The sequence below is a fragment of the Arachis ipaensis genome, chromosome B1 (genome assembly GCF_059453495.1).
Source record: "Arachis ipaensis isolate K30076 ecotype BB chromosome B1, ASM5945349v1, whole genome shotgun sequence".
Taxonomy (NCBI): domain Eukaryota; kingdom Viridiplantae; phylum Streptophyta; class Magnoliopsida; order Fabales; family Fabaceae; genus Arachis; species Arachis ipaensis.
In genome coordinates this window covers 53877193-53902228 of record NC_142436.1, presented here as the reverse complement: position 1 = coordinate 53902228, position 25036 = coordinate 53877193, and the positions used below count along the sequence as shown (strand labels likewise).

General features: G+C 33.8%; 1 protein-coding gene across 3 annotated transcripts; it reads left to right on the top strand.

Moving 5' to 3' along the window:
- The first annotated feature begins 1432 nt into the window (after positions 1 to 1432).
- LOC107606832 (NAC domain-containing protein 7) lies at positions 1433 to 6746 on the top strand. Of its 3 annotated transcripts, none has more exons than XM_016308849.3 (4): positions 1433 to 1775; positions 3994 to 4177; positions 4888 to 5162; positions 6033 to 6746. In XM_016308849.3, exons 2-4 carry the CDS (start codon positions 4018 to 4020, stop codon positions 6729 to 6731), a joined length of 1134 nt encoding a protein of 377 aa, XP_016164335.1. In that variant the 5' UTR covers positions 1433 to 1775; positions 3994 to 4017; the 3' UTR covers positions 6732 to 6746. The 3 variants fall into 3 exon arrangements, with proteins under 3 accessions (XP_016164335.1, XP_020976897.1, XP_020976902.1); XM_021121238.2 differs by having other exon boundaries at positions 4879 to 5162; XM_021121243.2 differs by having other exon boundaries at positions 1433 to 1782; positions 4879 to 5162.
- The last annotated feature ends 18290 nt before the right edge of the window (positions 6747 to 25036 follow it).

The following is a 25036-nucleotide window of genomic DNA, read 5'->3' as shown; positions in this document are numbered from 1 at the left end:
ATTTTAATTTTAATTTAATTTGAATGTAATTAGAGAATGTTACATATTTGATTGTCAAATTTGTAATTAATTATTGATAATAATATATAGAAGAGATAAAATAGTAAAAAAATAAAAGAGATAGAAAAAAGAAAAAAAGAAAAAAATTGTTTAATTTTATAGAAAAATATTGAATTTTAATTATAATAAAAAAATGACATGTCATATGTGTGACATATTTTAATTTGTTTGTAAAATTAAAAATATATAATAAATTTTTTATTTTTTAACCTTTACTCATTCAATATTTTATTAACTAATTATCGATAAAAAAGTTAATTCTTTGTCGAAACCATTATTCATAGTATACTCATAAATGAAAGTGTTAACCACAATATATATCCTTTTATATACAATGATATATTATGTATATGTGAAATGTGATTATCTTCATCCATTGTACATACTAGAAAGCTTTTAAAGCAGATGATGTGCACCACGCGGGTTGGATCAACAGGGCACACGCATGAAACCTGCTCAATAATAAAGGTTAAAAGAATAGGACGCGATGTGATGAGTACAATATAATTTTTTAAAAAAAAAATCAGGATTTTCTTAAAAGAAAATTACGAGAGTTTAAATGAACACATTTGTTTATTAAAAATACTATATGTATATAAAAATAAGAATATTAAAAGATCATTAGAATTTATTATTTTTATTTATTAATTAATTATTAATATTTAAAAGTATAAAATTAAAATATATTATTAAATTACTAAACTAAAAAAATTAAATTATAATTAAAATTAATAATAAAAAATAATAAATTTTAACAATATTCTAGTATTTTCTGTGTATATCAAAAAGAGCTTTAATTGGTGGTAATTAAGGGTTTGATGTTTAAATTTGAATCAATTTCCGGGCGTCCCGTCACAGGCAGCTGAAATAAACGTTAACACCCACATATAATTATTACTTATATATATTCTGTATGAGTTGGTGGTAGATAATGGAGTTAGATGGTGACACCATTACCTCTGTGAAGATTGATGGCGTTTAAGCATAGCGCCACCCTTATTCACACTCTCACTCAGCTTTTCCTACAATCTAGCAAGCCAACTTTAGGGGAGGGACACAACACACACATATATAATATATATTTAAAAATGTTATTTGTACACTAAAATCAGCTACTAAAATTAATCATTAATGTATTTGTGTATAAATACATGTGTAGTTTAATTTATTTTAAATATGTATTTATATTCTAATATATATTTTATATTAGTGGCTGACTTTGGTGACTGATTTTAGTGTTTAAGTAGCATAACTCATATATATTTTATTAACTTTTATTTTATTAGGGTTACCTCTCATCTTATCATAATACCTTGCTATATATAGTTTTCATCTCCTTATTGTTCCTTTTGCTTCCTATTCTCTCATCTTCTCCCTTCTTCAAACCTTTTTCACTTTTTTTTTTCTTTTTCACCAAAATCCTCGGGATCTGATCTTCACTACTCTCTTTCTCAAGTTCAATTCCCGAGGATTCATATTCATAACAAAAACTACTACTACTTTTCTTATTGTCTCTCTGTTCTTTTGTTCGCTTAATTACCTTTCTTTCAGTGCTGTTTTCTTGTCTGCTTCTCTTTCCATTCCACAAATTGTAGTGTCACTACAAAAAAGCCTTTCAACAATTATCAATAACTTCCCATCAAAACCAAGTTTTAGTGCGTGTTTACTTAGATCGCTACCGGATTCTATTTGGGGAAGGAGCAACATAGATCAAGGTTCAAGGTTCTTCTCTCAAGTGTTGTTAATTCTCTACATCTATCTAGTTTTTTTTTTTTTTTTTACTATTTTTATTACAATTGTTATATGTATTAGCTAGTGTCATGTGAATGTTTTTCTAGATCGATCATCACTAGAGTTTGAAGATGGTGTGGATCGATGAATAAAAATTAAATAACAAGTCAAGGCTATTAATTAACAAAAGTCCAAAATAATTAATATGAAAGACAACTAAAAGACAGAAAGAACCTTCTCTTAGTCAATTAATGCTTGATGTCACCTGCATAAAAATCTTTGACCACACTTTAATTTGATCTCTCAGTGTTTCAGTTGGTCGGAGTTTATATCACTAAACTCCAAATCACATGCTCTCTCTTTCTCTCTCTCTCTCTCCCTCTTATTTTAATTTTTCTTGTTTTCCTTTTTTTTTTTTTCGGAATTTGGTTTTGTACCTAACAACTATGATATTTTCATGATATCCTTCTTCAGACACGTCTTTTTTCTTCTGCAATTGATGTATATATATTTTTCTCAAATAATCTTTAATTTGGAACAGAACAAGCTGAAAGTGTTTGCCTTATGTGCTTGCTTGGTATATATTTTGTGCTATTTATTTACACAATTATTATGTGAATAAATGTGACTCACTTTGAGTGCTCTACAACCTAAAGAGGCTATGAAATAAAGTAACATGTTTTAGTGCTATATCATACATATCCTACAACATCATTCAGCTTCCATAATTGCATTCTGAAAAGCAGTGTGCCTTCTCCATAGTGTGTTACAACGTACTTCTATTTCTCTTTTCCTTTAAGCAAGAATTAAACGAGCAACATTTTATTTTTCTCTTGATAATTGAGTAAAATTTTTTGTAACGTAAAGTTATATATATATATAACCAATTAAGTAGTATATATAGCTTTATGTTGGTGTTTTATGTTTATATATATAGTAAGGGGCCTTTTTAATTAGTTTCTTTGTTCCTTCTTTATCATTTCATGGATCCAGTGGATCCAAGTTATGGTATGTACATTTAGAGTTGTATATACGAGTGTTTTAAAAATATAATTATTTATATATTTTTATTAATTTAAACCTTTAAAACAAATAATTTTAGGAGAGAGTAGATATATAAAAGAGAAAATATATGTGTAACTTTTTATAATCTTAACTGTATCATATAGTACAATATAATATGATGAGGTTATTTGGGGTAGATTGTGTATGTATAATCAAGTTGATTGATTGCAAATTTAAAGTTCTAATCTATGCAAATGGTTAGAAATATAATTATTTATATTATTTTTTAATTAATTTAAATTTTTGAAAAAAAGTAGTTCAATAACACAAATCACAGGTAAAAGAAACAGCTATATATAGCTGCCAATTTTGTTTATTCCTTTCAACTAATTATAATTGTATATGAATAAGTTATGGTAAAAATTTGCATATAATTGTTTTTATGTAAAATTGATAATTAAAAATTGTTAAATGATAATTTAATTAAATATATTAAATTATTTAATAATTATTAACTATTAATTTTAAGTGAAAATAACTGTCCGTAAATTTTTACGATATAGTATACTCCCAAATAAAAAAAAAAAAAAGTAAATATAAAGGGGATGTGTGATAACATTCTTATATGTATTTAGTTTTTTGGTTAACAGATGTACTGCCTTCTTATTACTCGAATGATGTATATGCTTGACATGACTTTCCATTAATCGTGCACTATTTATTAACATAATTGATTCCTTATTATCAATCTCATTGCTTTATATATGAGGTTCATTAGATGTATATTGAAACGAAGCAACTGTGTAACGCGTATACGTAGTGTCTAAGAGATGAAAAACTACGACTCTTGCTTCTCTCTCTCTTTGCTCTTTAATTATCAAAATAAACACAATCTGCATTAAATATGCTCCTTTGTTTTAGGCTTGGACCATTTTGTATCCTTTTTGTACCAATAATATGAATTTATTCTTACATAATGTTGCTTTGAAGATAATTAACTCTGATCTTTAACTTTTAAAGCATGCATAGATTACTGTTGACATCATTTCTAGAGTAACTTAATGTCCTTAATGCAAATGCATATATATAGCATCATTATTCATTCCATATACTTGAAAAAAGATTTGCTAAAAATTTTTACATGAAAAGTGATGTTGTTTTCGTTTTTTGTTGTTGTCTTCCCTATTAATAATACAGGTTTTTGGTTGTTTTGGGGGCGACATGAACACCTTCTCCCACGTACCTCCAGGCTTTCGTTTTCATCCGACTGATGAAGAATTAGTTGACTACTACCTTAGGAAAAAGGTAGCATCCAAAAAGATTGATCTAGATGTCATCAAAGATGTTGATCTCTATAAAATTGAGCCATGGGATCTTCAAGGTATATATATAATTATGAGAGCCTTGTTAATGGGGTTGGATTTTAATTAGCTTTACACACTTGAAACAAACATAAGGATGGTTAAAGCACGTTATCTTGTGATAGAATCACTCCTCCAAAAGATTATAGATAGTTGGAGAAAACACATGAATAATTATATATTTGATATATCTTCTCATACAAAAATTTATTTTAAGTTTGTGTAAATTTTTGGCATATATTTTTTTTATTCTTTTTTGTCAAAATCAAGAAAAATCAATTCTAAATTTTTAGGTTATAAAAATTCTAATATTATATAATCAAATAATTTTTCCTAAAACTTAAATGGTTAAATCTACAGTAGTGATTCTCTCACGAGATTACATGTATTATTTCACAAATATGAATGTTAGGGGCAGCAACTTTTGTAATTTGTAGCCATCAAATAGCCATTATTGATGGTTTTAATGATGTGAGATTGGTATGAGATTTTATCCAATTCCTCACTTTTTTTTGTTGGTTACATACTGGTCAGAATTTAACAAAGTTGCTGCCCCTAGACTTTTCCAAAGTATATATTAGATATGGCATTATATATTCACGTGTTTTTGCTGAAATTAAACACAGTAAAAAGTAGCGTAACTTAGCGTGTCGCAATCATCATCATAGAAATGATAGTATATAGGGAGAATATGAAGTGAGATTTGATAGGTGTTTTGAAGATACTGCAGAACTATGCAAAATAGGAAGCGATGAAGAAAATGACTGGTATTTCTTCAGTCATAAAGATAAGAAGTACCCAACAGGAACAAGAACGAATAGGGCAACAAAAGCAGGGTTTTGGAAAGCCACGGGAAGAGATAAAGCAATATACTCAAAGCAGCATTGCCTTATTGGAATGAGAAAGACTCTTGTCTTCTACAAAGGAAGAGCTCCTAATGGCCACAAGTCTGACTGGATCATGCATGAGTATCGCCTTGAAACCAATGAAAATGGAACTGCTCCGGTAATTTTCTTTATATAATTATTACTTTCTAATTAATTATCATATTTCATTATATATATATATAATTTGATTCACTCTTAATATAAAAAATTTTTACACATGTCTTCACTTACATATTATCAAAAACAAAATGTGATTACATAATTGAAAAAAAAATTATTATATTAATACATCAATATTAAATGAGAGAGAGAGATGAACTCATAATAAGCAATGCATAAAGAAAGACAGAAAGCAAGTGAGAGAAGTATTGAATTGAGAGAATGTAAAACTCTATTGATTTAGCTATAGCAATGTGGAGTAGCAGCTGAAGCTTGTCCAAGAAAGAAAAGGATCTTTAAACAAACTATGCTAACCGTATATCTCATCAACTAACTCTAACCCTTTATAAAATCAATAAAACTTACATTGTTTTAGAAAGCTAAAGATATCCCAATACCCAAATGTCCATAGTGCATAGTAGTGCATAGGAAATTCATAGGTAGGTTCTTTAAAGAAAATACTAAAAGTTATTGAAAAAAATTCTCTTTCTAATATATTAAATAAATAAAAAAAAATTCTATGATTATTCTCTTAAATATTTTCCTAAAAAATGTTTTAGCTAAATCCATGATTATAAATTTGTAATGCAACAAGCATGTTAGACTTTCTTAAGAGAAAAATTTAAAAGTTAGCAAAATGTAATTTTTTTTAGTATTTTTAATCATCAGCCTAATACATTTTATCTAGTAATTTAATAATACATTTTTAGTTGATATTTTTAAATATTATTAAATAATTACTAGCCAAAAATAATAAATTTTACTCATTATTGAGGATGAATTGTTTTTTGCACTAATTTCCTAACAAAGTTAGGGTTAACTGCAACAGGAAGAAGGGTGGGTTGTATGTAGAGTGTTCAAGAAGAAAATGGCAACAGTGAGGAAAATTGGAGACTATGATTCACCATGTTCTTGGTACGATGAACAAGTTCCCTTCATGCAAGATCTTGAATCCTCATCCCCAATAAAGCCACCAATAATTAACAACAACCATTATGCTTCTTCATACAACTACCACCAGTTACAATTACCCTGCAAACCGGAATTCCATCAACTTATGCAATACAACAACATGAACATGCCACGTCACGACGACGCTGCTGATAATAACAACAACTTCCTCCAACTTCCTCAGCTTGAAAGCCCTAATGGTGGAATTAGCCCCTTCTTGCAACAACAAGATCATCATCATCAGCTATTGCAACAACAAAATTCCAACAGCAATTATCATCTTGATCAAGTAACCGATTGGCGAGTTCTCGATAAATTCGTTGCGTCGCAGCTCATGAGTCATGGTCATGATGATAATGATGACGATGGCCACAACAATAATAATAATGTTTCCAAAGAAGTAATAAACAGTTATTCTGATGCTTCAATTCTCCATGTGGCTCAACAGATTGCTATGCTGGCAAATGGATCGTCATCTTCATCATCATCAAGGAGGCCTCAAATTTCTCATCAGGAATATGCTGCTTCAACTTCCACATCAAGTTCTCAGATTGATCTCTGGAAGTCATCGTCATGAAATATTTTATAATATATATATATATATATATATATATATATATATATATATATATATATATATATATAGTATAATAACTACCAGAGATAAAAAAGAAAAGAAATTATAGGAAATTACAGTTTAATGTTGAAAATATTATGAAAAAGATCAGACCAAAGTATTGGGCTGTACAGAAGAATGCAAATATTATATATATATATATTATTCCTGTATGTATTTTTTCACCAATATAATTTAGGCAATTCATCAATTGCCAGAGTTAAGCCTATATATAGTAAATAATTTGTACTTGTATTATAGATGATGAGCTTTATTTACTATACATACAGTGAGTGAATGATGTTGGTGGAACATAACGAGCTGCGTTCTGAGATGAGTGTTATTAAATACGATTTTATTTGTTCAATACAGCTTAATTTTCATTTGCAAATATTATTATCGTAGAAATTAAATTAATATGCACTGATCATTTGTACCTGAAATAGCCACAATTGCAAATTTCTTATGGTATGCATTTTTCAAATTGAACTGTAAGCGGGTCTTTGCAAGGATTCAATTTTCATATATGTACGTGCACCTAATAAATTAAGAATATGTATATTGGAATATCAGTCACTCAAGCTAATTAACAGAAAATCTCACAGCTATTGATGATATTCTCTTTTCTTTCTTTTTTTTGCAGCTTATAAAATAGGGCTAAATTATTATAGGCAATTATATGCTAGTAAATATACCATCAAATTTTTCTACAGCAGACAAAGATATATATATACGTCACAACCTTTTATTAAATTATTTTTAAACTCTTACTAATTTATGATGTGCATGGCAAAGATAGTTAAGTCTTAATTACCTCAAAATCAAACACGCGCTACCGTTCCTTTTTTAAAAGTATTGGTTCATTCAAATTATACAATTGGAAAAATCTATGATTTTGAATAAGGAAGGCATGTGCGTGGTTTTAGCATGCAATGTTATATTTCTCGAAAGTTTTGGAAAGTGTAACCATATTTTTGGAATTCCAAACGGTAAAGGCTTTGGCAGTGACATCTCAAGAACATATTACAGATTTAGAGAAACAATTTCAACAGGTTAAGAATTTAGATGACAATTTTTTACAATTTTTACTATCAAAGTATGATGGTAATTAAAGTACTTACTTTCTCTTATGACGTATTATGCATTTAATCAGACTTGGTACACCACATAACCTATTAGTTTAATCATTAGTTACATTTGGTTTAGACTATGTTAAAGTTAATCTTATTTGTTATCCCGTAGAGAAGTTCAACTAGTTTGATACCATATTTTCTGACTTGTCTATATAAACAATTGGTATTTTGGACCATTATGTCTATTTTTATCTTAAAGTATTATAATCAATTACTCAAAATATGCCTAATATATTATACATTTTCTTTTATTTTTTTATGGCGCTCTTTGTACTGTATTAAAAGTCATATATTTAAAGAGTAATATTCTAGAGAAAATATAGGTAAATAATATAAATGTTAAATAACGTGAACAACAATTAAAAGAAAGTTAAATTAATTATTAAAATTAGATTCTTAATTTATTAGAATAATTAATTTTTTAATTTAAATTATTTAGGTTAGGTAACGTAACATTTTTTAATATACTGCCACATCATGTTCTCATTCCATCTCAACCCTCTTTTACTCTTTCACTTACACCCTCGTTCATCTCGGTTCTTTCCTCTGCCGCTCAATCCGACACTCCTCCACCTCTACCAGTCAGCCGGATGCGTCTCCCCCCTGTCCTCAGCCCAAGCGCCTCCCACCCATCGCCGGTCCAATTGCCACTGTTTTCGCGCCACTCTTCATTCTCTAACTACGATGTCAGCAAAGGTTATACAGTTTTATTCTCTTAATCATTTCTTCTTCTTCGTCCAATCCTTCATCCTCATCAGTTGAAGGAGTAGCAACAGTATTAGTCATTGTGTGGTTTTCTTCATCAATGGTCACTTGAGTTAGTGATTACGTGATTTTTACTTGAGTCACTAGAGAAGAACTTTCATCCTCACTGGTGGCCGCCGTCGGTAGTTGTCGAATCGTTAAAGGAGCAGCAACAATGTTAGTCGTTGTGTCGTTTTCACCACAACCTTTCAGTGAAGCTACTTTAATGGTCAGTTCAATATGGTCATTTTAGTAGGTATGCGGATGATTATTTTAATTCTTATGTGAATGGTTATTTGATTGGATTGAGTTTAGTTATATACAATTAAAATATGCTGGATATCAATTCACTAGGTATGCGGATGCTTATTTTTATCCTTAAATGGATGGTTATTTTCATTAAGGGTGAGCGATGCCGGTAATGGTGTGTGGCAAGCCAAGCATAACGGCGAGGAAGAGCCTGGCGGCACCGTTCGTTTCCAGTCTGAAGGAGAGCGACACTGATGAAGGTCCTTGTTGACGAACCAGCAGTAGTGAGGAGGATTCCACTGGCCACAATGGGGCTGGTTGACGACCAAGTGATGGCGGCGACGGCAGAGAGTTTGGAGGAGAAGTTGGTGCTTTGGTAAATTAGGGTATAATGGATGGTTAAAATTTTTGAATTATTAAATGGGATTTTTTTGGTTGGGTAATTTGATTGGGGTATTTTTTTTTTTTTTAACTTCATTAGGCCAAATTTTTAGCTCATTGTTTACGTTGTTCAAATTTTGTCTACTTAGCAGAACCGAATATCTTAAGATAATATATAGTATGGTAGGGAACAGAAGAAAAACATACAAAAGAAAAAGAATTATTCAATTAGCCATGGTTAAATATATAAATGGCTAGAAATTGTTGCAAAAACATTATGCAAAATTGTCCAAGTAAAATAGTGCATATTGGCCATGGACAACATGTAAAAAATAAGTAAAGTTAACCACAGAAATAGTACGGCAAAATAAACTATCAAGATTAATCACAGTAAAAATGTGAGAGAAAAACCGGTATGCCAAGTAAATTAACCATGGATAAATTATAAAAAAAATCAAATTTTTCGTTTAAATGGTTTTATTTTTGCTGAGCAAAAATCATAGCTAATCAAAGGTCTCCACATACAGTTTTTAAAAAGGTGGCTAATCTTCACATTTCTTTGAATATTAGACTGATTTAAACAGGATAATCTGAGATAGTGATATTCGCATTTCTATTCATCATCATCATACCTGTGTATGTGTGTGAAGATTGCTCCATTTGCTTAGCTTCTTCTCCACTACTTGGAGGTATATATGTATATGTCTTGAACTGCTTGATGATCAGCATCCTTTATTATTAATTCAAAACAGTGCCTCCGAGTGAGGGTTCATCAGGTGTGTATATGTTCTGTTATACAAAACATAGATGGAGGCTAGCTAATATATATACATAGGAATAGCTAGAAGTAATGTAATCTAATACCTTAAAAAAAACAAACACAAAATCTTAAGCAACCAATGATTATTGATGTGTGTTTAATTCAAAATTGAGACACATGAGATTCTTGTGTCGGAGTCAACCATCAAAAGAATTTGGATAGCACAACGACATAATGATTAGGCGTGCACCCATCATCCTAATAATGATGATGCATCTTTCAACTTACATTTACATTTTCACCAAAAGAGATCAGCATGCTTAACAACACCAAGGGTTACCCTTCTCTTTTTTGTCGGACTATATCAACGCCAGCATCTTTCTATTATTTTTCAATATGACTAAATTTGATCCGATAAAATATAATCGACGGAACACCAAAATTGATTCTTAAAGAATTTTAGATAGGACAATTTGGTTATAATAAATTTTTATTTTTTAAAAATTTTCGACAATTATTCTTATGGGATAAATTGGTTCTACTACAATATTTTTGGCCTAAGGTAACCTTTATTCGAAGCAACATTTAATAAATGTTGTCTTAGATAGAAAAAGACAACATTTTTAATGAGTTACCTTTGAGTAAGGTAAAGATAACAAAATTTTTGGCCACCCACCAAAATAATTGTTTTTGATATTTAAAACAACACTTAAAAAATGTTGCATTATACAAAATTTAAGACAATATTTTTAAATAAAAATACAACATTTTATAAGAGTTATAAAAAAATTAGATAAAGAACATTTATAAAAAATTGCTTAAAATTATTCATAACTAAAAGTTTTAGAGAAAAATTTTTAGTTATATTCCCACCAATTATTTTTCCAAACAAATAACTTAGGAAAAAAAAAAGGAAAGGAAGAAATGTGCTTCAGTTCATCACTACCATAAGCTAGCCCTACCCTTCCTAAGCAATCCCAAACATCAACACACCCTCCACGATCGCAGCTCTCCTCCATGTACGACAGCAGTGCTCTCCTCCACGGGCGTCGGCGCGGTCATCTTCTCCATGGCGACGGTGCGGTGCGCTCCTCGTTTTGTGCCAAACCACCACCATCAAGAAACCCCTCTCCCTTCTCTTCTCCTTCTTCTTCCTCTTCTTCCTCTGTCTCGCCTCCTCTTCTTCGCGAGCTCTGACAATGCTACACGCAGCTGTAACCCCCCTCCTCCTCCTCTACGTATTGGTAAGAAATGTCTAAACTTTACTATAGGAATGAAATTTCTGAATGCATTGATTCTGAATTTAAGTATAGAAATGTTCTGAATTTTAGTACGGGAATGAAATTTTTGAATGCATTGATTCTGAATTTTACTATGGGATTGAAATTTTTGAATGCATTGATTCTAATTTTTTGGGACTTTTTGATAGTTCTAATTTTGGGGATTTTATTTCATTTTTTCTGATTTTTTTTTATGGTTTTGATTGTTGCTTCTTAGAGTTTTCTTTTTTATTTTGCATTTTGATTATGATTTTGCGTCATTTTTGATAAGCATACATTCGACAAGATTTCTTTCATTGCTTAATGCCTCTGAATATAAAACCATCATTTCTAGGGTTTTTACTTCCTATTTTGAGGGAGTCTAATGGAGAAGGAGAAGAAAAACATTCTTTTGTGTTCTTTCTTCTTTAATTTTCAGCTTTATAACTGAAATTTTACGCTTTACTTGAGCTTTTCGCTCTTTTTTTGTTGTTGCTTTTCAATTTTGGTGGCAATTTGTGGTTCTGTTGACTTTTTTATTCAGATGATGAATTTCAGTGGCAATTCGTATAATATTGTAGGTAATTTAGACTTGCTTAAAGGGTTTGAACTGAATTATAAATTCAACCCAAAAATACACCCTTAATGGCTGTTTGGGCAACAATTCCAACTATGTTGAATTTAACTGCACTCTTAAATTTGCAACAATTTTGAAGTTTATTAAAAATAATCTTTCGGCTGCCACTATGTACACTTCCCATTGGGATAAAAAGAAAAGCCTTTCTTCCCGGCAATGGTGTTATAATCAGGAATTTTTTTCTGAGATTTTTGTCAGTGGTTGAACTTTAAAGAGCGCATTGAATCGTGATTGAGTTAACTTATAGCACATTGAATCGCTGGTCTATTGCTCTGGCAACACGGCGACCACCCCATGCTGCAACCTCCTCACCTCTGTCTTCTTGTTACTCTATTCTTCAGTTTTCAGGTTTTTGGAAAAACCCATTTTGCTGTTCTCTGATTTAATTCATTACATTTTAGTTAGATTTTAATTTTTACTTAGTAATTTTATTTAGTTAAATTTATTTTTGCTGATTAGGTTAATTTAGATTAAAATTAGGATTTTCTTATCAGCATTTGTCTTAGTTCATAGTTAATTAAGCATGCTATTATGATTCTTAAGTCTGAAATTTCAATTTGTTTGGACTGGCTTGATTGATATTTTATTGAATTTCAGGTTTTTCACTACTTTTCCACTGAGGTGCAATTCTCTACGCTGGTTGTTGCTGATTCAGCAATTTCTGGTTTTCACATTGATTCTGGTACTTTTCCCCTTTGATTTCTTCATTTTTAATGTAAATTACAGAATAATTAATTTTCATAATTCGCTGAGTTAACTATTTTATATAGAATCGATTATTGTTTTTTGTTTGTTTGTTTTGTTGGCCACTTTGATTAAGTTAAATAGTTCATAGAGAATAATGTAAATTTTATTCTTTACTCCTTTATAGAGAAAGATTTCCACTTTGTTAATTATTATTGATTTTAATTTGTTAATGGTTAATTATTAGTGCTGCTGCCAAGGTAGTTAGAATTGCGAGTTAACTTGCAAAATCGTATATTTTTGCATTTCTATTCCTCCATTTCATAACGTTCTTGCTCTGCGTCTCAGAGAAGTAGTGTTCGCGTAGAATCGACGAGTAAGCACGCCAAATTGCTAGAATCACGTCTATGGTAATGTGATGAATGGATTTTTGACGGTTTAGAATTTCTCAATGAATTCTCGTTGCTAGCATAGTTTCTAAACCAACAAAGAATCCTTTCATACAAAAATTTGGTTGTCACAAGTAACAAACCCAATAAAAAGAAACCGAAGTATTTAAAACTCGGGTCGTCTCTCAAGGAATTACAGGGAGGTGTATTTATTATTGGTTATGAAAAAAGTATCTTTTGGGTTTTTGAAATAAGGAACAAGGAAATAAAATGACAAAAAAATAAATTAATAATTAATAAAGCTCTTGGCAAGGTATGAGAATTAGAAGTCCTATCCTAGCTATCCTTATCAATTGTGACATCAATTGTCCATTGCAACCACTTAGTTAACCTCTAACTATGAAGGAAAGTCAAGTGAATGAATCAATTTGATTTCTCAAGTCCTAGTCAACTCTTAAGGAAAGACTAGCTTTAGAGGGATCCAAATCAACTAGCAACTTCTCAATTATCAATCAACAAAGGAGTTTGATAACTCAAGAGTCTCCAATTACTCAACCAAAGCCAAGAATATAAAAATCTAACTTAAAATACTCCCAAGCATTTTATTAAACACTTGGAAGACATAACATAAAAGCATAGAAAACTAACAAGGAATATAAAATTCAAACAACCAATTGCAAACATCAATGACTAACAAGTAATAGAAGAAGCAATAAATATGAAATACCTCAAATTGCATTAAATAGAAAATCAAATCTAACGTGAAGAGTTCATAAACTAAATTGGCAACATAAAATAATCAACAAGGGAATATAGATAAACTAAAGGATTAGAACAAATAAGAGTAGAAGAAAACTAAATTAAAGCAAAGTAGAAATATGAAATTAAGAAAAGCTAAACCTAAAATCCTAAAACCTAGAGAGAGGAGAGAGCCTCTCTCTCTAAAAAACTACATCTAAAACCTAAAATTATGTGAATGAAAGTTGTATGAATGATTCCATGTGATTCCCCCATTTTGCAGCCTCTAATATATGTTTTCTGGGCTGAAAACTGGGTCCAAACTCAGCCCAAAATCGCCCCCAGCATTTTCTGCACTTTCTACACGTGGCGCATGTCACGCGTACGCGTCAGTCACACGTACGCGTCGATGGTCATCTTCACGTGTCACGCGTACGCGTCAGGTAGGCGCACGCGTTGCTGTGCAGATTCGCTTTTCACGCGCACGCGTTAGATACGCGCGTGCGTCGTTCCTCGCTGGACAGCTCCTTAGTTTCTTGTGTTCCTTCCATTTTTTGCAAGCTTCCTTTCCATCCTCTAAGCCATTCCTGCCCTATAAACCCTGAAATCACTTAACACACATATCAAGGCATCGAACGGTAATAAGAAAGGATTAAAGTTAGCAAATTTAGGGCCAAAGAAGCATGTTTTCAATCATAGCACAAAATTAGGAAGGATTTGTAAAACCATGCAAATTGTATGAATAAGTGTGCAAAGACTTGATAAAAACCACTCAATTTAACACAAGATTAACCATAAAATAGTGGTTTATCATAGTGACTGATATCAAAGGTAGCAGGGTGGCGAGAAGTTGTTGTCCATGCCCCAATTCAAAACTAAACTCAAATCCAAGCCGCAATCCTTTGAGAAGAAGGCTTGAACCGTAGGTTTATGTATGTTAAGCTTTATGTCTCCATTTTTTTTCAGGACAATAGGTAACTAATTAACTGATTAATTGGTTATAGTTAGATTTTATATTCCCTTGTTGGCTTTGTAACAATTTCTCTGATGTCTTTGATGAAGAGTAGTTCATTAATTTTTTAGCTAATGATGTAAAATGATTAACAAGCTACTTAAAACACTATTTCATGCCACCAATGATGCGCATAAACTTGTTATGCTACGATTTAGGAAATTGCACGATCGGCAAAATTCCTTCCGGCAAGTGCACCGGTTATCGTCAAGTAAAAACTCACAATAGAGTGAGGTCGAATCCCACAAGGATTGGTTGAGTGAGCAATTCGGATTAGAAGTATGTTCTAGTTGAGCGGAATCAAGATTTAGATGAGAATTGCGGAATGTAAAATTGCATGAATTAAAGAGCGAGAAGCTAAATTGCTGAAATTAAAAGGGATGGGGTGATTGCATGAATTTAATTGCAGAATGTAAAGAGAAAGTGGTAAATCAGAAATGGGGAATTTATTGGGTGTTAGGAGATATTGAGATCTCCGAATCAAAACATTTTTATTCCTTCCTCAACCAATGCATTCATTGAATTTTGCTTGGCAATCTTATATGATTGGATCCCAATCCCTTGGCTCACCAATTCTCTCTAAAAACGAACAAATTCCCAATCTCTTGGTTTAAATGTTCATAAGAAGAGATGATGCTCGATCACTGATTATACCACACAGTTTCATGAACCACAATTTGGTAGGATTACATGTCACAATATCCATCCAAACCCCAATCCAATTCACTGTGAGAAAGCTTCTCTAGCATGAATCCTCCATTCCTTTCCCAAGGTTCCGAAAGATTCCAATTATGGGTAGTTTCTTTCCCAAGACAACTACCCAATGGAATTAGATCGAGAAGCTTTCTAACAAAATTCAAGAGAAAAGATTGAAGAAGAAGATAAAACTATTATTGATTCATTGAATTACAATAGAGCTCCCTAACCCAATGAAAGGGGTTTAGTGAGTCATAGCTCTGAATTCAATTACAAAACTAAAAGAAAAATGATCCAAAGTTCTCCCCCGATGTGTAAAAACTCCCCCCTCAGGGGCTGGATTCCCCTTCAATCCCCCTTTCTTGAGTTGTCACTTTGTTCTCTTGTCAACCTTGCCAATTTGATGCCAAATATAGACTATTATACCTCGTTGGAAAGCTATGGATGTCAGCTTTCTAACGCAACTGGAAGCACCTCAATTGGATCTCTATAGCTCAAGTTATGCTTGATTGAAGGTGACAAGGTTGCTGGTTGGTTTGACAGCGTTTAAGCCAACGTTTAAGTCACTTAAACGTGCTCGAAAATGCCAATTTTGGGAGCTCAGTTGCATTGTCCACCCCATACTTCTATACATCGTTGGAAAGCTCTGGATGTCTACTTTCTAATGCAACTGGAAGCGCATCATTTGGAGTTCTACAACTCGAGTTATACTCCATGGAAGGTGAAGAGGTCAGCTGGCCTGATTGCATGTTGGTACTATGCTCTTCTATGCACATTACGGGGCTGTTTTCTTCCTCAATTTTTAGTATCCACCATGCATGCCATATATGCTTGGAAAGCTCTAGATGTCTTCTTTCCAATGCATTTTGAATCATCTCATTTGGAGTTTTGTAGCTCAAGTTATTTATTTTTGAAGAAGGCATGGTCAAGCTGTTCCATATAACACGTTTAAGCTCCAGTTTAAGCTTAAACTGGAGCTTAAACGCTGGCACTCCCTGGAGGCACAAGCTCGAGCACGTTTAAGCTTCAGTTTAAGGTTAAATTGAAGCTTAAACGTGGAAATGAGAAAACAACCCTGGAGGAGAAAAAATAGTCGAACACGTTTAAGCTCCAGTTTAAGGTTAAACTGGAGCTTAAACGTGGAAATGCTCCCTGGTGCATTTCTAATTCTGGCGTTTAACTTCCAGTTTAAGGTTAAACTGGAGGTTAAACGCCACTTTCAGCATTTCCTTAGCTCTCATGGTTTTGGCGTTTAAGCTCCAGTTTAAGCTTAAACTGGAACTTAAACTCCACATGTGATATTCAAGCTTCCTTTATTGATTTTGTTGCTTCCTTGCCTAGCCTCTTCTTCCCTGAAATCATCCAAACAACTGCATCAAAGTCTTGCAAAATTTCATGAGAAATCTTTCATTCATAGCATTCAAGGAATATAACTAAAAACTCATGGAATTTGCATCAAAATCTTCATGTTTGAATGATTTAAGACAAGCATGACTATTTGGCCCAAATGATTACTTAAGGCTCAAGAAAATGCATAAAACAACTAAAAATAACAGAAAAATGCTAGTGAAACTAGCCTAAGATGCCTTGGCATCACAACACCAAACTTAATACTTGCTTGTCCCTAAGCAAGTCCTGAGTTACTTGAGAAGAAAGTATGAAACAGAAAGCAATTACATTGGCTATATTAGTAAGCACTTGAAGTTCATCAGAAGGGTTTTATGCAGAAAGTTGCAGCATCACTTTTTCATTCTTATCAAGTAAGATTATCACTTTTTCATTGCATCCATCAAACACTGCTATGGCCTCTTGTTATTCTTATGTCCTTGGCACTTTTCTCTTCTTTGTTTTTCTTTTCTTTTTCTTAGAGCTCCTTTGCTCCTTGTTTGCTTAGTGTCATGTGTTGCACAAGCCTTTGGCATTTTCTTTTTCTTATCAGTGCACTACACATATCCACTACAGGCATTTTAGTTCACATTTCTTCTTGAGACATTGGTGCCCAGCACCTCTTTGTGTGACTAAATGTTTTGTATTTAGGTTGCTCTTGATAATGGACTTTTGGTTGATAATCCCGGGTTAGTTAACCCAAGTTACCAAGTGTTGAAACACTCCCCAGAACCTATTCATCCAAGCATATCCTTAATACATAAACACCACAGGCATTTGTCTCAGAAGTTCAAATCATTGGTGCCTAGCTTATTTTCTCAATTTTTTTGCTTTTTGGTTGCCCTTTTTCAGTGGCTTTTTCTTCTTCTTTTTCTTTCTTTTTCATGGCCAAAGACATTTATTCATCAAGATCCATAGACAGTTTTTAATTTCTACACAAAAATTGATAATTCTACACTCTATTTCCAGTGATCTGACTAAACAATCAAGCATGCATACCACCACTTTAATTCTACTTGATTTGTCACTAATTGAGCTAAGTTACTTTTGTTCAAACTTTTCTTTTATTTTTGGAAACAGAACAAGCATGGCAAGCATACATTTAAGCAAGTGAAGTTTATCCAGACACTTAGACTATCACTTATTTGGAAATTAAACAAACAGACAAACAAAAACTGCAATGACTCAAACTTAAAGCAGGGGTGCATGCAAACTTCCAATATCAGCAATTCAAAGTACAAGCAATTAAGTGACAATACAACCTTTTAGCATCTTCTTTGTTGTTCATCATCCTTCCTAGCCTTGGTGTTCTCTTTGATGATGATGTATATTCCTTCCATGAGATTGATTGTCTTCCTACAAAGCTATTAGAAGTTGCTTGTTCCCCAAGCACTTTGAGAATTGGTTAGCATGCATGTATGTTTGTAGGCCTCTGAACTTAGATTGGTGTGTGAACACCAAACTTAGTTCCTTGCCATATGCAGCAATTTGGATCATATGCAGAAAACCTCATGTGCTTTTATTAAGAAAATAACTATGAACTAGAAAAAGAAACTATGAACTAGAAATTAAACTATTGTTTAAGTAGTTTCCCTGATTGGTTGGAGCTAGTGACTAGTCATGCTGAGGTAGAAATGTGCTTTTAATGAAGTTTTTGGTGGAACACCAAACTTAGAATCTCACATTCACCCTTGAATTATTTTGGTGTGCAACACCAAACTTAGCTCCTTGCAATACAGATAAATCTACTTAACTCTTTTATTGAAATAACTAAAAAAGAAAAACTACCTTTGGTTGGATTGCCTCCCAACAAACGCTCGTTTACTGTCATTAGCTTGACATGTTGTTCCTGACTTTCTTCCTCTTCCTCCAGTTTGTTAAGAGGAATGACTTCAAGTGGATAAAGGAGCTAGTTAGTGCCCCTTGTTGTGAATGCCTCTTTCCAGCAAGCTTTCCCTTGTGATTGGCTTGAGTGAACTTGCTTGTTGGCTCAGGAGTTGGATTGTTCTTCGACCTTCTCTTCTTCATGGATATGGTCCTTTGTTTCTCGGTCACAATCCTCATTTTGGTGCTTGTTTCTACTGCCTTCACATCCTTGATCTCAGAACTTGGTTGTTGTTGGACAGTTGGAGTATCCTGTTCATCAAAAGCTTCCTGAATTTGTGGTTCAATGAACCCTTCCTCTTTGCAACTCTCTGTTTCATTGGAGTGTGATCTCCCTTGATTGACTTTCTCCCTTTCTTGTTCTTCTGATTCCTCCCTTGGGTTTGCCATGGTATCACTAGAAGAATTGTGGGTAGGGATTTGCTTTGATAGATATCCAATTTGTGCTTCTAGCTTTTGAATGGCAGCACCTTGATTTTGTAAGTTGGATATCACTTCTTCCTTAAAGCTTTTCAAATCGGCCACATCTCTGCCCATAGTTGCAAGCATTCCTTCTATCCTGGTTAACTGATCATGAAGTGATTGGTTCGGATTGGGTTGATGAGGTTGATTATCTTGGCTGTGATATGGTGGCTGGGAGTATGTGTTTTGTGTGGGCTGATAGAGTCTTTGGTTGGAGTGTTGGTAGTGGTATGACTCTTGTGTGTAGTGGAATGAGTCTTGTGGATAGTGAAATGAATTGTATGAATTTGAGAAGGAATTTTGTGCTGAGAAATGCTCAAGTGATGAAGAATTTGGATATGTAAAACTAGGAGGTGAGGTTGGATAATTCAGAGGTGATGTCTCTTGATGAATGGGGTGTGAATAAGTGAAATCTCTTTGGTTTTGATCTTCCCAGCCACAACTTGAGTAGTGATCAAATTCACCAAAACATGGACCATTTTGTGGCTCTGGGAAGTACCCCGTTTCCTGTTCCTGATACTCCCACCCACCATGAGCATAATAACATGAATCATTCTGTGGTGGTGGAGAGTTTCTCATGAATTTTGATTGACCAAAAGATGATGGATACTCCTTTCTTTTTTGCAATGTGCTCAGTCTCAAACAATACTCATCCAAAGATAGTGGAAATTCCATAGTGAGGCAATATCACAAACAACTAGTGGTTAGTATGCTAACAAGTGAATAAGCAAAGAAAACAAATTAAAATTTGCAGAAATTAGCAGTAATAAACTGAAACAAAAACTATTAACAAAAGAAAAGAAAAATTGCTCAATCTAGTTAACTTCCAATTTGAGAATTGTCAATCGAAAACCAATCCCCGGCAACGGCGCCATAAACTTGATGCGCATAAACTTGTTATGCTACGATTTAGGAAATTGCACGATCGGCAAAATTCCTTCCGGCAAGTGCACCAGTTATCGTCAAGTAAAAACTCACAATAGAGTGAGGTCGAATCCCACAAGGATTGGTTGAGTGAGCAATTCGGATTAGAAGTATGTTCTAGTTGAGCGGAATCAAGATTTAGATGAGAATTGCGGAATGTAAAATTGCATGAATTAAAGAGCGAGAAGCTAAATTGCTGAAATTAAAAGGGATGGGGGTGATTGCATGAATTTAATTGCAGAATGTAAAGAGAAAGTGGTAAATCAGAAATGGGGAATTCATTGGGTGTTAGGAGATATTGAGATCTCCGAATCAAAACATTTTTATTCCTTCCTCAACCAATGCATTCATTGAATTTTGCTTGGCAATCTTATATGATTGGATCCCAATCCCTTGGCTCACCAATTCTCTCTAAAAACGAACAAATTCCCAATCCCTTGGTTTAAATGTTCATAAGAAGAGATGATGCTCGATCACTGATTATACCACACAGTTTCATGAACCACAATTTGGTAGGATTACATGTCACAATATCCATCCAAACCCCAATCCAATTCACTGTGAGAAAGCTTCTCTAGCATGAATCCTCCATTCCTTTCCCAAGGTTCCGAAGGATTCCAATTATGGGTAGTTTCTTTTCCAAGACAACTACCCAATGGAATTAGATTGAGAAGCTTTCTAACAAAATTCAAGAGAAAAGATTGAAGAAGAAGATAAAACTATTATTGATTCATTGAATTACAATAGAGCTCCCTAACCCAATGAAAGGGGTTTAGTGAGTCATAGCTCTGAATTCAATTACAAAACTAAAAGAAAAATGATCCAAAGTTCTCTCCCGATGTGTAAAAACTCCCCCCTCAGGGGCTGGATTCCCCTTCAATCCCCCTTTCTTGAGTCGTCACTTTGTTCTCTTGTCAACCTTGCCAATTTGATGCCAAATATAGACTATTATACCTCGTTGGAAAGCTATGGATGTCAGCTTTCTAACGCAACTGGAAGCACCTCAATTGGATCTCTATAGCTCAAGTTATGCTTGATTGAAGGTGACAAGGTTGCTGGTTGGTTTGACAGCGTTTAAGCCAACGTTTAAGTCACTTAAACGTGCTCGAAAATGCCAATTTTGGGAGCTCAGTTGCATTGTCCACCCCATACTTCTATACATCGTTGGAAAGCTCTGGATGTCTACTTTCCCATGCAACTGGAAGCGCATCATTTGGAGTTCTACAACTCGAGTTATACTCCATGGAAGGTGAAGAGGTCAGCTGGCCTGATTGCATGTTGGTACTATGCTCTTCTATGCACATTACGGGGCTGTTTTCTCCCTCAATTTTTAGTATCCACCATGCATGCCATATATGCTTGGAAAGCTCTAGATGTCTTCTTTTCAATGCATTTTGAATCATCTCATTTGGAGTTTTGTAGCTCAAGTTATTTATGTTTGAAGAAGGCATGGTCAAGCTGTTCCATATAACACGTTTAAGCTCCAGTTTAAGCTTAAACTGGAGCTTAAACGCTGGCACTCCCTGGAGGCACAAGCTCGAGCACGTTTAAGCTTCAGTTTAAGGTTAAACTGAAGCTTAAACGTGGAAATGAGAAAACAACTCTGGAGGAGAAAAAATAGTCGAACACGTTTAAGCTCCAGTTTAAGGTTAAACTGGAGCTTAAACGTGGAAATGCTCCCTGGTGCATTTCTAATTCTGGCGTTTAACTTCCAGTTTAAGGTTAAACTGGAGGTTAAACGCCACTTTCAGCATTTCCTTAGCTCTCATGGTTTTGGCGTTTAAGCTCCAGTTTAAGCTTAAACTGGAACTTAAACTCCACATGTGATATTCAAGCTTCCTTTATTGATTTTGTTGCTTCCTTGCCTAGCCTCTTCTTCCCTGAAATCATCCAAACAACTGCATCAAAGTCTTGCAAAATTTCATGAGAAATCTTTCATTCATAGCATTCAAGGAATATAACTAAAAACTCATGGAATTTGCATCAAAATCTTCATGTTTGAATGATTTAAGACAAGCATGACTATTTGGCCCAAATGATTACTTAAGGCTCAAGAAAATGCATAAAACAACTAAAAATAACAGAAAAATGCTAGTGAAACTAGCCTAAGATGCCTTGGCATCACAACACCAAACTTAATACTTGCTTGTCCCTAAGCAAGTCCTGAGTTACTTGAGAAGAAAGTATGAAACAGAAAGCAATTACATTGGCTATATTAGTAAGCACTTGAAGTTCATCAGAAGGGTTTTATGCAGAAAGTTGCAGCATCACTTTTTCATTTTTATCAAGTAAGATTATCACTTTTTCATTGCATCCATCAAACACTGCTATGGCCTCTTGTTATTCTTATGTCCTTGGCACTTTTCTCTTCTTTGTTTTTCTTTTCTTTTTCTTAGAGCTCCTTTGCTCCTTGTTTGCTTAGTGTCATGTGTTGCACAAGCCTTTGGCATTTTCTTTTTCTTATCAGTGCACTACACATATCCACTACAGGCATTTTAGTTCACATTTCTTCTTGAGACATTGGTGCCCAGCACCTCTTTGTGTGACTAAATGTTTTGTATTTAGGTTGCTCTTGATAATGGACTTTTGGTTGATAATCCCGGGTTAGTTAACCCAAGTTACCAAGTGTTGAAACACTCCTCAGAACCTATTCATCCAAGCATATCCTTAATACATAAACACCACAGGCATTTGTCTCAGAAGTTCAAACCATTGGTGCCTAGCTTATTTTCTCAATTTTTTTGCTTTTTGGTTGCCCTTTTTCAGTGGCTTTTTCTTCTTCTTTTTCTTTCTTTTTCATGGCCAAAGACATTTATTCATCAAGATCCATAGAAAGTTTTCAATTTCTACACAAAAATTGATAATTCTACACTCTATTTCTAGTGATCTGACTAAACAATCAAGCATGCATACCACCACTTTAATTCTACTTGATTTGTCACTAATTGAGCCAAGTTACTTTTGTTCAAACTTTTCTTTTATTTTTGGAAACAGAACAAGCATGGCAAGCATACATTTAAGCAAGTGAAGTTTATCCAGACACTTAGACTATCACTTATTTGGAAATTAAACAAACAGACAAACAAAAACTGCAATGACTCAAACTTAAAGCAGGGGTGCATGCAAACTTCCAATATCAGCAATTCAAAGTACAAGCAATTAAGTGACAATACAACCTTTTAGCATCTTCTTTGTTGTTCATCATCCTTCCTAGCCTTGGTGTTCTCTTTGATGATGATGTATATTCCTTCCATGAGATTGATTGTCTTCCTACAAAGCTATTAGAAGTTGCTTGTTCCCCAAGCACTTTGAGAATTGGTTAGCATGCATGTATGTTTGTAGGCCTCTGAACTTAGATTGGTGTGTGAACACCAAACTTAGTTCCTTGCCATATGCAGCAATTTGGATCATATGCAGAAAACCTCATGTGCTTTTATTAAGAAAATAACTATGAACTAGAAAAAGAAACTATGAACTAGAAATTAAACTATTGTTTAAGTAGTTTCCCTGATTGGTTGGAGCTAGTGACTAGTCATGTTGAGGTAGAAATGTGCTTTTAATGAAGTTTTTGGTGGAACACCAAACTTAGAATCTCACATTCACCCTTGAATTGTTTTGGTGTGCAACACCAAACTTAGCACCTTGCAATACAGATAAATCTACTTAACTTTTTTATTAAAATAACTAGAAAAGAAAAACTACCTTTGGTTGGGTTGCCTCCCAACAAACGCTCGTTTACTGTCATTAGCTTGACATGCTGTTCCTGACTTTCTTCCTCTTCCTCCAGTTTGTTAAGAGGAATGACTTCAAGTGGATAAAGGAGCTAGTTAGTGCCCCTTGTTGTGAATGCCTCTTTCCAGCAAGCTTTCCCTTGTGATTGGCTTGAGTGAACTTGCTTGTTGGCTCAGGAGTTGGATTGTTCTTCGACCTTCTCTTCTTCATGGATATGGTCCTTTGTTTCTCGGTCACAATCCTCATTTTGGTGCTTGTTTCTACTGCCTTCACATCCTTGATCTCAGAACTTGGTTGTTGTTGGACAGTTGGAGTATCCTGTTCATCAAAAGCTTCCTGAATTTGTGGTTCAATGAACCCTTCCTCTTTGCAACTCTCTGTTTCATTGGAGTGTGATCTCCCTTGATTGACTTTCTCCCTTTCTTGTTCTTCTGATTCCTCCCTTGGGTTTGCCATGGTATCACTAGAAGAATTGTGGGTAGGGATTTGCTTTGATAGATATCCAATTTGTGCTTCTAGCTTTTGAATGGCAGCACCTTGATTTTGTAAGTTGGATATCACTTCTTCCTTAAAGCTTTTCAAATCGGCCACATCTCTGCCCATAGTTGCAAGCATTCCTTCTATCCTGGTTAACTGATCATGAAGTGATTGGTTCGGATTGGGTTGATGAGGTTGATTATCTTGGCTGTGATATGGTGGCTGGGAGTATGTGTTTTGTGTGAGCTGATAGAGTCTTTGGTTGGAGTGTTGGTAGTGGTATGACTCTTGTGTGTAGTGGAATGAGTCTTGTGGATAGTGAAATGAATTGTATGAATTTGAGAAGGAATTTTGTGCTGAGAAATGCTCAAGTGATGAAGAATTTGGATATGTAAAACTAGGAGGTGAGGTTGGATAATTCAGAGGTGATGGCTCTTGATGAATGGGGTGTGAATAAGTGAAATCTCTTTGGTTTTGATCTTCCCAGCCACAACTTGAGTAGTGATCAAATTCACCAAAACATGGACCATTTTGTGGCTCTGGGAAGTACCCCGTTTCCTGTTCCTGATACTCCCACCCACCATGAGCATAATAACATGAATCATTCTGTGGTGGTGGAGAGTTTCTCATGAATTTTGATTGACCAAAAGATGATGGATACTCCTTTCTTTTTTGCAATGTGCTCAGTCTCAAACAATACTCATCCAAAGATAGTGGAA

Bases quoted from the DNA above. Each gene is read 5' to 3' on its own strand.
- LOC107606832 (XM_021121238.2), top strand. From the start codon at position 4,018: ATGAACACCTTCTCCCACGTACCTCCAGGCTTTCGTTTTCATCCGACT. The intron at 4,178-4,878 runs GTATATATATAA...GGTGTTTTGAAG, and splicing joins TGAGCCATGGGATCTTCAAG to ATACTGCAGAACTATGCAAA. The intron at 5,163-6,032 runs GTAATTTTCTTT...TAACTGCAACAG, and splicing joins ATGAAAATGGAACTGCTCCG to GAAGAAGGGTGGGTTGTATG.